Genomic DNA, 14,855 nt, shown 5'->3' on the forward strand with positions numbered 1-14,855 from the left:
AGAACTGGAAATGGCTCGGGAGTGCGCTACCCAAAACCGTTAGGCACCTCCGTAGCCAGATGGACAGGAGCAGCAGTGCATAGCACACGTTTCTTGATTAGACCGGGGTTCAAGCCCGTGACCACCAAATACAGAGGATGTGAAAAGGTCAGGGAATGACCACCGCATATCCCGGAGCAATATGGCCTTAGTTGCTAATGCTCCTAAAAAAAAAAAAAAAAAACCACCAAATAACAAACTGAAACCGTTCATCGTGTCCCAAGACAACCATTTCAAAGAGAGGGTGTAAACTTACACCCTTATCTCTATTAATGTAGTACTGGCTGCCCCAATGCGTAAGCTCTCAAGCCATTTACGGTTCCAGAACCGTTGTGCATGATCTGTGATGACAGCATCCTCCAGGGAAATCTGCTGTTGCTTCTCCCAGAAATGCTCTGCCACAGCAGACTTCCCGTAATTTGCAGTCTTTATTGTATTCATGTGTTATCAGAGGATAAAGATAATGAGATTATCAGAGTCACAACAGACCTGTGTCTTAGACAGATTCATTAGGGGAGTGATGTCTATCCGTAGTGAACCGTCTACCCCTGTGGGCACTGCATACATTCCTTACTATCTGGGCCTTACGGAACACATTACGCGAATAGTTCGGGGGTGTCAAATACGCTGTGTGCAACTACCAGGACGGAGGTTGCACACACTCCATACCGAAAGAAGCCAGCAGTGGGATAGTTTATGAAATTAAATGCCCGGATTGTGAGGTATGTTATGTGGGAGAGACAGGGCGGCGACTTAAGGACCGGCTGGGGGAAAACATGAATGCAATAAAGACTGCAAATTACGGGAAGTCTGCTGTGGCAGAGCATTTCTGGGAGAAGCAACATAAGATCTCCCCAGAGGATGCTGTCATCACAGATCATGCACAGGGGTTCTGGAACCGTGCTTGAGAGCTTACGCATTGGGGCAGCCAGTAATACCATTAATAGAGATAAGGGTGTACGTTTACACCCTCTCTTTGAAACGGTTGTCTTGGGACACGATGAACGGTTTTGGGTAGCGCGCTCCCAAGCCATTTCTGGTTCTGGTGCTCAAATGGGAAATACCAATCACATTCCTGGGGAATCATGTGACGAATGCTGTGGTCCTGCTATTTAAGGATGTGGCATACATCAAAATGTACGCTGCTGAGAAAGGAGATTGTCGTCTCCGAAAGCTACAGTTGTTACGGTTTTTTTTTATTTTTAATATTCTTTAATATCTGTTTTCAGTCATATTTTAATTGTTTTTATTTATATATTTTAAATATTTTAAACTAGTTTTAATCATTTTATTGTAAATACAGTGTTTTTAGTTACAGTATTAAAATATTTTCAAGTACTGGTTTGTGTGAAGTTTAATTATTTAATATTGATTCAAAAGTTATCTAGACAACAAAATGTGTTTACGCAGGTAACTAAGGAACAAGAAGGTACTGTAGAGGCAACTTTTATTTCTCATATAATTGCAAAAAGCAACAAGCCTTTTTCTGAGGGAGACTATATTAAAGAATGTATGACTGAAGCTTATGGAATTATATTTCCTGACATTAAACATAAATTTGAGAATATAAGTTTATCTCAACGAACCGTAGTAAGAAGAACTGAATGTATGGATACAAATTTGAATGAGCAATTATTATCAGTATTAGAATCCGTAACATGGTACTCGATAGCTCTCGATGAAAGTAACGAACAAAAGAATACTGTGCAGTTATTAATTTTCATACGTGGATGTACGTCTAATTTTGAAATTATTGAAGAGCTTCTTTCAATGGAATCTCTTAAAGACCAAACATTGGGAGCTGATATATTTGAGGAAGTTGAAAAATGCTTAACAAGATATAGTGGATTCCGGTTATTTAGGCCACCAGTTAATTGGGGCAGCCGTTTATTTGGGGCAAATCTTAAAAAACAAAAACCAATCGAGAAAATAGCCAGGGTTTACTTCGCTTAATTGGGACAAAATGCCGTTTAATCGGGGCAGGAGACCTCAGCACTGGAGCTTACCCTACGATTGTCTCCGACCATACCAAGTAGTTCAGATGGATTTCTGGAGGTCACAACCATAAAACAATAAAAACAATTAGCAGTCACCTGTTTATTGAGCTTTTCTGTTAGTGCAATAAACAGACAGTAAACTCGACCTTACTGAATTTGCGGTAATACTGACAGCTGGAATTCTGTGGGTTATTATGGTAAAATGTGTTTACACTTCCATGGAATCTTCAATCATATAAAAAAAATTATTTTCAGAATCTTCTCTTCATTCCTATTTTTAAAGCTTCCTAATTTGTTACTCCGTTCTCACTTGCGCGTGTTGTGTTACTTGCAATTTGTGTGTGCCATGTTCTTTGTTATTGATTGCTTATCTTTTTACTGTTTTAAATTTCAGCCCCACCAACAAATGTCAGTGAACAGAAATGTCAACTAGTTTAGTTAGTATGTACATATTACAGTACGTATTAATTATTCCGATCATCACGTATATTCTTCCGATTTTCACGTATCATTTAATTTTTTAATTGGTAAGGTAATAATGGGTAAATCTGTGCTTAATATATCTTTACTTTTATAGCCTGTGGATAATATTCCTCCTATTTTCGCTAATTAGAATCGCTGTTTAATAGAATTAAAATTCAGTTCACAAACGTGATCATAATGACCGGTGCTTACTGGACATCGTATAGTGAATGGTACTTTACTATTTTGAGTTTGTCGTAACGTGATTTGATTGTACAGTGAACTAATTGTAAAGGGGGGGGGGGTGTAAATTGTATTTTTAACTACTTACGTGAAACTTCGGATAATCGGGGCAGCCGCTTAATCCGGCCAAAATGCACTAGTCCCGATGTGTCCCAAATAACCGGAATCGACTGTATAATTTACAATGGAACAAAATGGTAAGCGTAACAACTGACGGAGCACCACGTTTGACAGGTAAAAATGTTGAAGTGTTAAAGAAAATTCAGGATAAAATTTGTGAAAATTATCCTGATTATAATTTAATTACAATTCATTGTATTATACATCAACAAGTATTATGTAAAAATGTGTTAAAAGTTGAACATGTCACATCTTGTATTATTAAACTAGTAAATTTAATGATCGAGGGGCCTGAAACACAGACAATTCAATGTTGTTGTTTGGTTTTTAGGAGCATTAGCAACTAAGGCCATATTGCTCCGGGATATGCAGTGGTCATTCCCTGACCTTTCCGCATTCTCCGTATTTGGTGGTGATGGGCTCGAACCGCGGTCTAATCAAGAAGCGTGTGCTACGCACTGCTGCTCCTTCCCACCTGGCTACCGAGGCACCCAGACAATTCATTAATTTTCTTCAAGATATTGAATCCGAGTACACAGATATTCCTTATCATAGCCAAATTCAATGGCTTAGCTTAGGAAAAGTAGTTCGGTGGGTATGGGATCTTAAAGATGACATCATTCTATTTTTAAAACTGAAAAATATTATGGATTCTACCGAATTAACTGATAATAACTGGATTTGTGATTTTGCATTTACCCTGGACATCATGACAAACTTAAATACTTTCAACACCGTGTTACAAGGGAAAAATTTATATGCCCATAATATGGTAAAAAGTTTGAATGGATTTAAATTAAAACTCCAGTTGTTCCTTCGACATTTATTGATTAACAAGGTAGACCACTTTCCAACCATGAAGTTGCTGAAGATTCCAGAAAATAAACTTGAAAAATATTGTGGAATTATCAACGCTTTGAATGACGACTTTTCACGAAGATTTGGTGACTTCCGAAAAATTGAGACAAGTTTGGCAATAGTGCGCAACCCATTTTCAATAGAAATTGATAGTGCACCGAGTGAACTACAGCTTCAGATTATAGATCTGCAGTGTGATACCGATTTAAGGGAATTGCACCGTCGTGAGGAAATCTGTAAATTTTACAATACTCTTAATTCGGACAAATTCGACGAACTTAAAGGTTTTACCCGAAAAATGTTGGTTATTTTTGGATCAACCTACATATGTGAACAAACATTTTTCATCAAGAATATAAATAAAAATTCTTTACGATCAAAAATCACCGATGAACATTTACAAGCAGGTTTAAGAATCTCAACTACAAAATTAACACCAGAAATTAAAAAAATGGTAAAAGATGTAAAACAGTTCCATTCATCTCATTAAATTCTTGGTTGTTAGAGAATAATTTTTTTATGTTATATTTCTTCTTCATGATAACAAATAATATATATCTAAAAATAGTATTTTACGTGCGGCCCGCCTTCTTTTTGAATTCCTAATGTGGCTGTTCAGCCAAAAAGTTTGCTCAGGCCTGTATTAGACAATACTCATGAACGAATTGGAGAAGTTGTAAAGGGGTTACAGATTTTATATCCCGAAGAATTGATACTACAAGATTTTTCAAAGATATTTGAAAAATTTTATTTGTCCTCCAATGGTTAGCACTGGAGGACAAACCAAAAAGCTCAGAGGTGTGTGACGTTATAAAACGGGCCATACTTTATAGAAGTTTGTAATTGGAGTTTCTCTGTTATTTTCAAAATTTGTAAAGCACTGTTATTTTTTTTTCATAAGTGATTGATTATAGATCCCTTTTTTTTGCTCTCACAAAAATTTCTGGAATCATAAGTAGCACATACAAAGACAATGCAGTATTTCTTTTAATTTTTTTTTTTTTTTTTTTTAAAACAAAGAACACGAGTTGACCAGAAGCCATTATCTGTGTCAGGAATATGCCTTAATCTTTTGACTGGCTATTGAAAGAAGTTGACTAGCATGACTTCTTGGTATGTGGAATAGGTGGCTGCATATGTTTTATGTTCCACTTACATTGTGGAAAGATAATCCGTTTAACTCTTAATTTGCGCTTTCTAATTGCTTAAATTTCCTGAAGACCAGAGGTGAAAACAAAGCATACAAAGTTGAGTCTCTGGTAATCCGTTATATAGAAATTTTTCCATCATTCTACAGAAACTTTTAAATGTAATTACCAAAAGGAATTAAAAAAATTTGCTATAAAGAAGTTCATCAAACACAGGTCAGACTTTAATTAAATCAAAAATGAAGCAATGTTAAAATATATAACTGGTCGAATGCACCCTTAAAATGCTGCACCTGGGGCTGACGCCCCACTCTACTTCTGGCTCTGATCTCCAGAAGGTCTCAAGAATAGATGGTAACATATGACCCAATATTACCAAATCGGTTTCTAAACTCTTTATCTAAATTTGTGCAATGATATACATTTAAAAAACATTTCTGTCTTTTTAATGAAATAGTCAACTTACAATTTTTAGGTACTCGTTCGAAATCAGTAATTTTGCCCTGTAAAATCACTTTTTTTGCAAAATTAAAAAATAATGCACTGTCTATAGCAAAATTAAAAAATAATGCACTGTCTATAGCAAAATTAAAAAATAATGCACTGTCTATAGCAAAATTAAAAAATAATGCACTGTCTATAGCAAAATACAATGTGTGTGTCTATATTCTGAACATTGAGTAACACTTTCAGTAAACAGCATTAAGAACAAACAAAGTACACAGGTACTTTTCAGCTCATTAATTAATCTCATAAGGTGCTGGCATCTGAATCCACCAAGGGACATAGATTTCAATAACTTTTAAATCTGCTGAAAGTCTGGGTTGAAAGTTGTCGTCACGTGCTGTGCAAACCACTAACTAAGTATAAGTGTAACATCCAAAATCCAGCAAACCTCAGGAGCTGGACAGTGCTGGTTTTTAGATAATAAATAAATCTAACCAAACATGAAATATAAAAGTCAAGCACCGATAAAGGGAGAATGCATTGGCATCGTGGCTGTCTACTGTTCTGATAATTTTTCTAAGTGATTAAATTTTTATTAATTGCATTACTTTGTTCTTATTTATTCTTTTTATCTGTTGGGGCCATTGGTGAAACTTTGTAAACAAGAAACTTGGTACTGTGAAGCGATCCAAGCTATCTTCTATACAAAATAAAATAAAGAGAAGAAAAAATAAAGACAAAAAAATTCATGGAATCTTTTTCATACTTTTGAGGAATAAAAAGATGAGATGAGTAGCGTGTTTTTTTTTTTTTTTGCTGATGCTATTTAAGTAAAGTAGTGTGTTCCTCAGTCTGATATAGTTTTCTTTCCGGTGGTACAGTTGGTCTCCTCATGGTCAAATTTTAGAACTCTCAAAAACCTATATCTCAAGATGATTTCGATATTGAAATCTGAAATGTCTTCTTTGGGATCTAACTGTACTAATTAGATTCCAAATATTGGTATGCAAATGTACTTTGAATACCAATAAATTAATTAAAATACTTCACATGGAAAAGTGTCCTACATTAAATCTTATTTAAAAGTAAAGGCTTTTATCCCCCCTCACCCCACCATCTCATGATCAATACGGAACACTTTGCATCTCATGAAAAGATGTCTGATAGTCATGGTAAGTATTCTGCAACTACCGGACACCTTCAGCTGCCATGAAATCAATGCAACCCCCCCCCTTCAAAAAGAAAAAAGTCACCTCAGATTAAAAGATTATTAATAAAATATATCATGTGTTTTTATTTCAGAGAGCGAAAACACATGATATATTTTATTAATTATTAAACTTTTAATCTTTTGGCATATAATGCAGGTGCCAAACAATTTATCTGGCAAGTTTAGGATAGAAAACAAGCCAGTTTTCAGAGTTTTTCCTGTTTTATGAACAGAAAATCGAAAAACTCTAAAAACCAAAACTTAATGGCCACCTGGGTTTGTTCAGGTGGCCATCAAGCAAATTTTGTCCTGTGGGTTTTTTATTTCCCTGATATGGCCCAGAGATTATCTTCTCCCACACTTGAGAAAGTAATGAAGAGTTAACTAATATAAAGGTTAACGAAAACAAATTTCAATAAACAATTATTTTCGGAGAAAATAAATTGGACGGAATGGCAAATGTAACTTCCTATGCTGATAGAGTCAGAAACATCACCCTTCTCTGTTAACAAATTAGTAAATGCCACCTTCTGTTATCTGTCAAAAACAATTATTAAAGGCTAATATGAGACGAGTATAGAGTACGGGTTGATAGGTAAAAATGAAGCTAATCATAACACAGCACTGCTGTTCATTTACATTCAGCATTTTATGGGAAATTTTACTGTAAGTGCAATGAAGTAAGTATTTTTACTGTAAGTGCAAATTCACTAATCACAATCTAGGGACTCATTGTGAAGGTATTCACAATATGAGATATAACCAAAACAATGCTGTTTTACCTACTTCAGTAAATTTCACTACATACAGACATGATGTTAAGCGCTAATTTGTTAATATTAATGAATTTTCCATAGTCTAATGCTTTAGCCAAGAACCCTTTTCTATACTGTTGTACACCTGGCATCTCTCATATTGTGAAGTTATACTTCATAACTGGGTTGTCACTTATTGCAATACCAGGGTAGCTACCTGCCCACCAAGGGGAGGCCAAAAAGTGCTGAAACAGCAGTATGAGTGGTGGTATCTACTGAGAATAAATAACAATAGTCTTCTCCACTGGGAAAGCTATGCTTTTGGTAGTCCAATATCAAAGCAACTCATTGTGAAGGTTTTCACAATATGAAATATAACCAAAATGATGCCATTTTACCTACTTCATTAAATTTCACTATGTACAGACACGATGCTAAGCACTAATTTGTTATGAGCATTCAGTTAAATATTTAACATTATTTTAACATAATCGAATTCAGAAAACCAGTTCATCATCCATACTAATTCTAGATAGCTAGATTTTAGATGTTCTACCTATACTTATGTATCCAGTAAAGGGTGAAACAAAAACGCATTTATAAGCATGGGTAGAAATTTTCTAAAGATCACAACAGCCTCTAATGAAAAATTAATCATAAGTAGGATTAGAAGAATGGAAAATTTATAGAAAAATATAACACTGAATTAAATTAAATGGATAAAATATACAAAAAAAGTTAAAAAACTATTAACCCAGAAACAGATCTGAATATTCCAAATTAACCAAAAGCAATGAACATAATAACTGAAGATTATATTTCCTATAGAAAAATACAGAAAATGTTTTAACAAATTTTTGTTGCCTCAAATAAGACAACCTTTTGAGAAGTACATATATATGGCAAGGGTTCATATTTTACATTTTGAAGATTGTTTCAAAGAAGTCATTTCAAAATTATTGTAACAACATGAGTGTTTATGTCAAACGTCTTGAATTTTCCAGTATCTGCCATCTTTTATCTGTTTCCAAGTAACATACACACAAATTTAAATACTCAGTTGCACCAAAACAGCTATGATAATTGGAGGATAAATATGCACCTGTGAGACTGCTGTCTGATTTTGGACTTACAAATGCCAAAATTCTCAGCAATTCACATCCAGTAGTGAAATAAATGATAATCAGATATGGAAAAAAAAAAAAAAAAAACAGCAAGAAGTTAAGACAATGAAATTGAACCAAACTATTTATATATTATTTATGTATCAAGTAAGCATAAATGCTGAACATGATACTACACCAAAAAAAAAAAAAAAAAAAATTCCCTCAATTCTAATTTGAATTTTTGAAGTAATTTTATTATGTTTGGCATTCAAGTTCAAACAGCACAAATTAATATTTATAAGCATTTATGTACAAAATTTTAGTTTTTTACAACTTTTCAAAGTTCCAAAGAAACTCAACAGAGCCTACTACTACTAGAAAAGTGATATCAATAAACTCGCATTCAGAAAACTCACTCCCAAAGAGGTAATTTTAATTTATGGTTGTTGTGGGATTCCTTAAAAAATTGGAGCAGATTAATAAAATAGTGCTTAAATTAATACGATCCTTTCCACATAACTAAGATTTTTTTATGTACTTTTCATGTATTGCAAGTAATAAATCTCTAAATGTCATTAAGTGGTCTATTTCTCCTATGCACCAAAAATTAAAAGCTACTTTTTAAAAATATATTTCTGTGTACATACCTGAGCTTTCTGTAGTGGTTTAAGCATACTTGAATCACGAGGGCACTCATCCATAAACATATTAGGTATATTCTGACCAAAATATACCTTACTGTTCTGAGAGATTGCTTCATACTTTTTCAAGTTCAAGAACTCGGGAGTTAAAAGAAGCTGTAAATTCAAATATTACGAACAGTTGTATTTTTGAACAAAAGCTGGAATTCTAGGAATTAATATCAAGTCAGAATGTTCGTTCCAAATATAAAAGTGTATTTTGTCTTTTCATATAAACCTTCAAATTATCAATATGAAATACATTTTATACAGGAGCTTAAATATTTACATAAATTTTTAAAAAGAATTTATCATGACTATGAATTACAAGCTGCAGAGCATTAAATCCATCACAGCCAATGTGATGGATTTAATTTTTCTCTCCTCTGTACAAAGTCTGTACAGAGGAGAGAAAAAAATAATCTTAAAATACAATTAAAATAATTACAGCAATGGGAAGAGGTCAACATCAGGCATATCAAGTCTCGAGATTTGCTATTTAAGTAAAGATAAAAATTGAACACTCTCTTTGCAGGATTTAGTTAGACAGGCTAACAATAAAACTGCTACATATAAAAAAGGAAGACATGGTATGGATTACATATAAAAGGCAGAAATAGTACAGAGAAGTTGGATAAATTAGTGGTTCTCATCCAGTGTGCCCTAGCACAATTTCAAGTAAGCTGCAAGATTAGAAAAAACTCCACTGAGTTCAATGGCAATTACTATTTAAGTGTGCAGTGAATGTGTCTTTTAACTTCAAGTGAGACTTGAGTAGTCTCACCCGAAGTTAAAAGTTAGTAGTAGTAGTAGTGGCATGTGATGCAAGAAAGCATGTGTATGAGATTATGCAGCATCAGCCAAAAACAAACAAACAAAAAATATATATATATCACACCATTCCCTCCAAATCATGTCCAGTGCCTCCTTAAATTTATTTAACCTATCAACTTCCACAACGACAGATGGAAGTTTGTTCCAGCAATTAACCACCCGCTGGCTAAAGGCAAATTTCCACACATCTATTCTACATCTGTCTTTTCTTAATTTGAATTTATGCCCCCTTAGGTTAGTAATCTGAACAAGTGGAAGTATCCCATCACAATTCAGTGTGCTCAACCAATTCAAGGCCTTATACACCTCAATCAGATCATCGCACAGGTGCCTAGTCTCCAGCCACTGCAATTTGCAGAACTTAAGCCTTTCTTCGTAAGAGGATCCCTTCATTCACCTCACCAATCTTGTTGCCCTTCTCTGTACATGCTCAAGCAAATCTACATCCTTCCTAAAATGAGGCCTCCAGACCTGTACGCAGTAGTCAAGGCATGTGCTGACCATTGCCTTATACAGAGGGACAATCACCTCCTTCTCCCTGCTAGCAAAATTCCTATATATCATTGACAAAACCCCATGACCTGCCCTGGCAGCCTGACTGCATTGCTCAGAAAACTTCATATTTGACTGCACAATAACTCCCAGGTCTTTTTCATTTTCTACCACCTTAAGTGTAGTACCACACAGTTGGTATGTTTCTCTGGGGTTACTTCTACTCATATGCAGTACTTTGCATTTGTCAAGGTTAAACTTCAGTTGCCACTTCTTAGCCCATCTGCCCAAATTAGCTAGATCCTGTTGCAGTAGCATACTCTCTTTACTGTCATTAACAATCCTGCCAACCTTTGTATCATCTACAAACTTCGACACTACGCCTGATATACCTTCATCAATATCATTGATAAATATACAAACCAACAGAGGATCCAACACCGAACCCTGTGGGACTTCATTAATAACATTAGTCCACGAAGAGCAGCACCCATTAATTACCACCCTCTGTCTTCTCCCACTCAACCATCATTTTATCCATTGTAGCAACTTACCCTTAATACTGAGGACGAGGGTTGCCTGTGTGTGCGGACGTGCCTTTCTGCCGCTCTTGGAACAGAGAAGTTTTTTCTGATTTATTTTCTGCTTTATTAGTTTAAATTGACATATTAACTTATTTTCTAGAGTAGCTTTATATTCCTATTTACGGTACTTAAGTTTAAAGTAACTTAGATAGAGAATTTGTAGGTATTACTTAGTATCGGAAAGGGTATCAAATCGACATGTTTACCGATCGTAAATAGCCGCCATTGCTACGCGAAAATTAATCAGTAAAATCTATTAATCTTGTCGAACTTCATTGGCAATTAAATTGTACTTTTAACTATACATATAACCACTTAGGTTATGTAATATAAATAATTAGTAAAAATAAATAATTAATACATAACTTGATACGGAAGTTATATAAAGGGATTTCGTAGATAACACTCGTTACTGAAACATATATTTCGTAGATAACACTCGTTACTGAAACAAATATTTCATAGATAACACTCGTAGATTTTGTGGATAACACTCGTAGATTTCGTAGATAACACTCGTTACTGAAACATAAATATAGCGTTATAACTGTGTTGGGATACAAGTTTAGGATTTAAATTTGTACTGAAATTGAAATTTTTATTGAAAGTAAACCGAAATCATGACTCAAACCCAGAGCAGCAAAGCAAAAGGCTCAAGCTAATGGGAATGCTGTGGCTCAGAGGAGAACTAAGGGGGGGCAGTTGCCCTCTGAATCACAGCCTTTTAAGATGCACTATTTGCTTGATGTTTGCGGAGCAGTCAGGTATGGGACATGATACTGCCATGGGGGACGTCTTTGTATGTGCGCAATGCAAGGAGTGTAAGGAAATCAGGCGTCAACTCAGCATTGTTATGGGCCTGTATGAGAGCTTGAAGGACAGGGTGGATGCCCTCGAAGGATTACAAGTGAGGGGCCCATCAAGCTCTCAGCTGCCCACACCAATGCCAGAGCTTGCACTTGGTCATCGCACAACACAGCGGCAGCCCCCAAGGCAGAATGCGCTTGTCCCAAAGGAACTAGTAGTTGTTGGTGACTCTATTGTCAGGGAAACAGGAAACATGCTTTGTAAAAAGGGTAGGTGGAACAGGACCAGGGTATGCCTGCCAGGGGCAAAGGTTGATGACATTGTAGAGCGGATATCATCTTTTAAGGGCACAAAAGGTGATATAGTTGTACACGTTGGCACTAATGATATTAAGAGTAGGAGACTGGTGGAATTACTTAACAAGTACAGGTCACTGATGAAAAAAAGCCGTGAATTAGGGTTGAATTTGAAAGTGTCTGCAATTCTGCCCAGACACGATAGGAGGGAGTATATGATGAGAGCCCTGTCGATCAATTCGGCCCTGGAAAGATTGTGCAGGGCTCAAGGGGTAGAATTTTTTTCAGCCTGGTCTGTACTTGTTCACAGGAGAGACTGCTATGAGGAGTTATTCAGCGAGGGGAATGCCAGAGGTGTATTTAACTCTGGCAGTAAGCTAGAGAATCTTGTAATAAACAGAAAGGGTGCAAGAATGTTTGCTGATGCTATCGAGGCAGTGTTAGGAGGGTCGGAAAACTGCTAGATTGGGGGGATACAAGGACTAATAGATTAACAGTAGCCACTGGCAGAGGAGAAAATGATTCTTGCACTGCTTCTATTGGAATGAGCAGCAGCAGCCTGGAAAATAAGATGCAGGATATTTCAGAGACTGCTGGGAATCATTGGGGTACAAGTAAACACATGGGTTGTGTTAGGGTGGCTAAGAGGAAGAGCAGGTGCATGTATACTTGTGTGTACACCAATGCTAGGAGTCTAGTAAATAAATTTGATGAATTTGAGGTATTGCTCAAAACATTAAAGGCAGATATTGTTGGGATTTCAGAGAAGTGGTGTCACACAGATATAAGGAATGCAGAACTGGAATTTGGGGAGTACAATGTCTAAAGAAAGGATAGACAGGATAGGAAGGGAGCAGGGGTTATGCTATTAGTTAAGAAACACATAAAATACAAGGAAGTGAAGATAGTCGACATCGCTGGACAGTGCAGTGTCGAGTCAATTTGGTGTGACATAAGCATTGGGAGATCAAAATTGAGAGCAGGAGTGTGCTATAGGCCTAATGACTCTGATGAGTATAATACAAAATAGTACAGTGTATTATACAGTACAGTATAGTTTCTTTGTAAGAAACTGTACAGAAAAATAGAGTGGGCCAGTAAATCAGAGAGTCTTAATATGGGGGATTTTAATTTCCCAGATATTGACTGGAATTTGGGGACTGGTCACTCACACACTAGCAAGGCTTTTGTGGATTTATTGGATGATTGTTTTCTACATCAGCATGTTCGGCAGGCAACTAGAGGGAGTAATACTCTTGATTTGATTATCAGTAGTGATTCTTCGTGCATTAAGAATCTGCAGATAAATGAACCACTAGGTGGCAGTGATCAAAGTGTTCTGAAGTGGGATTTACTCAAAGAGGTAACTACCATTAGGGGTAAAGGGAAGGGGTATTGCTTTCGTAAAGGCGACTACGGTGGACTGAGACAGTATTTAAATTCTATACAGTGGGATCAACTGATGATGTTACGAACAGCAAATTCAAAATGGGAAGCATTCAAAGAACTTATCTTGGAAGCTACTAGGCTTTACATACCAACTAAGAAATATTGTTCAAGGTTTAGGCCTAAATGGATGTCAGATGAACTAATGAGGCGTATCGCAGAGAAGAAAAATGCATGGGATACATACAAATTAACACGTGACACAGAAGCCTATGATAGATACAAGTTGATCTGTAACCAAGTTACGAAGGAGGTTAGGCAGGCGAAGGCAGATTACGAGAAATCCTTGGCAAAGGATGCGAAGAAAAACAGTAAAGAGTTCTTTACTTATGTAAACTCTAGAAGGAAGGGGATGAATCAGATTGGTCCACTTGATATCGATGGGTCAACCGTTGATGATCCTGCTCAGGTAGCTAACAAACTAAATGAACATTTTGCATCGACATGCACACATGAGGAGTTATTCAGCGAGGGGAATGCCAGAGGTGTATTTAACTCTGGCAGTAAGCTAGAGAATCTTGTAATAACTGAGAGTAAAGTGGAGGAGAAATTGTTGAAAATAAACACAAGAAAGGCACCTGGGGTGGATGGAATCTATCCAGTTATATTAAAGGAGGCAGCAATGGAAGTAAGCAAACCCTTAGCCATAATTATGAGAGCTTCCTTGGACTCAGAGGAGGTACCCATGGACTGGAGATGTGCAAATGTGACCCCAATTCACAAAGAAGGATCAAAGGCTGACACAAGTAATTATAGACCTGTGAGTTTAACTTCCGTTCCTGGAAAATTAATGGAGGCACTGGTTAAAGAAGCACTGCAGGATCATCTAGACAAGACTTCAGTTATAGCTCAGACACAGCATGGTTTTGTTAAGGGGAAGTCTTGCCTGACCAATTTGATTGGATACTATGATGCAGTCACAAAAGAACTGGATGCAGGGAATAACTTTGATATTATATACTTGGATCTTAGAAAGGCTTTTGATACTGTTGCACATGGAAGACTGCTGCACAAATTGGAGCAGTGTGGCATTGGAGGCAATTTGCTGCTATGGATAAAGGGGTGGTTGAGGGGATAGAAGACAGAGAGTGGTAATCAATGGACACTGCTCATCGTGGACTAATGTTATTAGTGGAGTCCCTCAGGGTTCAGTATTGGGTCCTTTATTGTTTTCTGTATTTATAAATGATATTGATGATGGTATATCAAGCTTAATGTTCAAGTTTGCAGACGATACGAAGGTTGGCAGGGTTGTCAAGGACACTACTGACACTATGCTGCTTCAACAGGATCTGGAAAGGTTGAGCAGATGGGCTGAGAGGTGGCAAATG

The 14,855-nt window shown here is 36.3% G+C and overlaps 1 protein-coding gene across 1 annotated transcript in view; it reads right to left on the minus strand.

Moving 5' to 3' along the window:
• Positions 1–14,855, minus strand: part of LOC150081851 (erlin-2-B-like) — a 269,808-nt gene that overhangs the window by 19,685 nt on the left and 235,268 nt on the right. Inside the window, exon 12 of the mRNA XM_090379753.1 lies at positions 9,033–9,182. Within this exon, the coding sequence (XP_090235879.1) occupies positions 9,033–9,182 (150 nt within the window). The remainder of the gene's footprint in view (positions 1–9,032; positions 9,183–14,855) is intronic.

Source organism: Mastigoproctus giganteus, chromosome 8, assembly GCF_048544385.1.
Source record: "Mastigoproctus giganteus isolate SK-2022 chromosome 8, ASM4854438v1, whole genome shotgun sequence".
Taxonomy (NCBI): Eukaryota; Metazoa; Arthropoda; class Arachnida; order Uropygi; family Thelyphonidae; genus Mastigoproctus; species Mastigoproctus giganteus.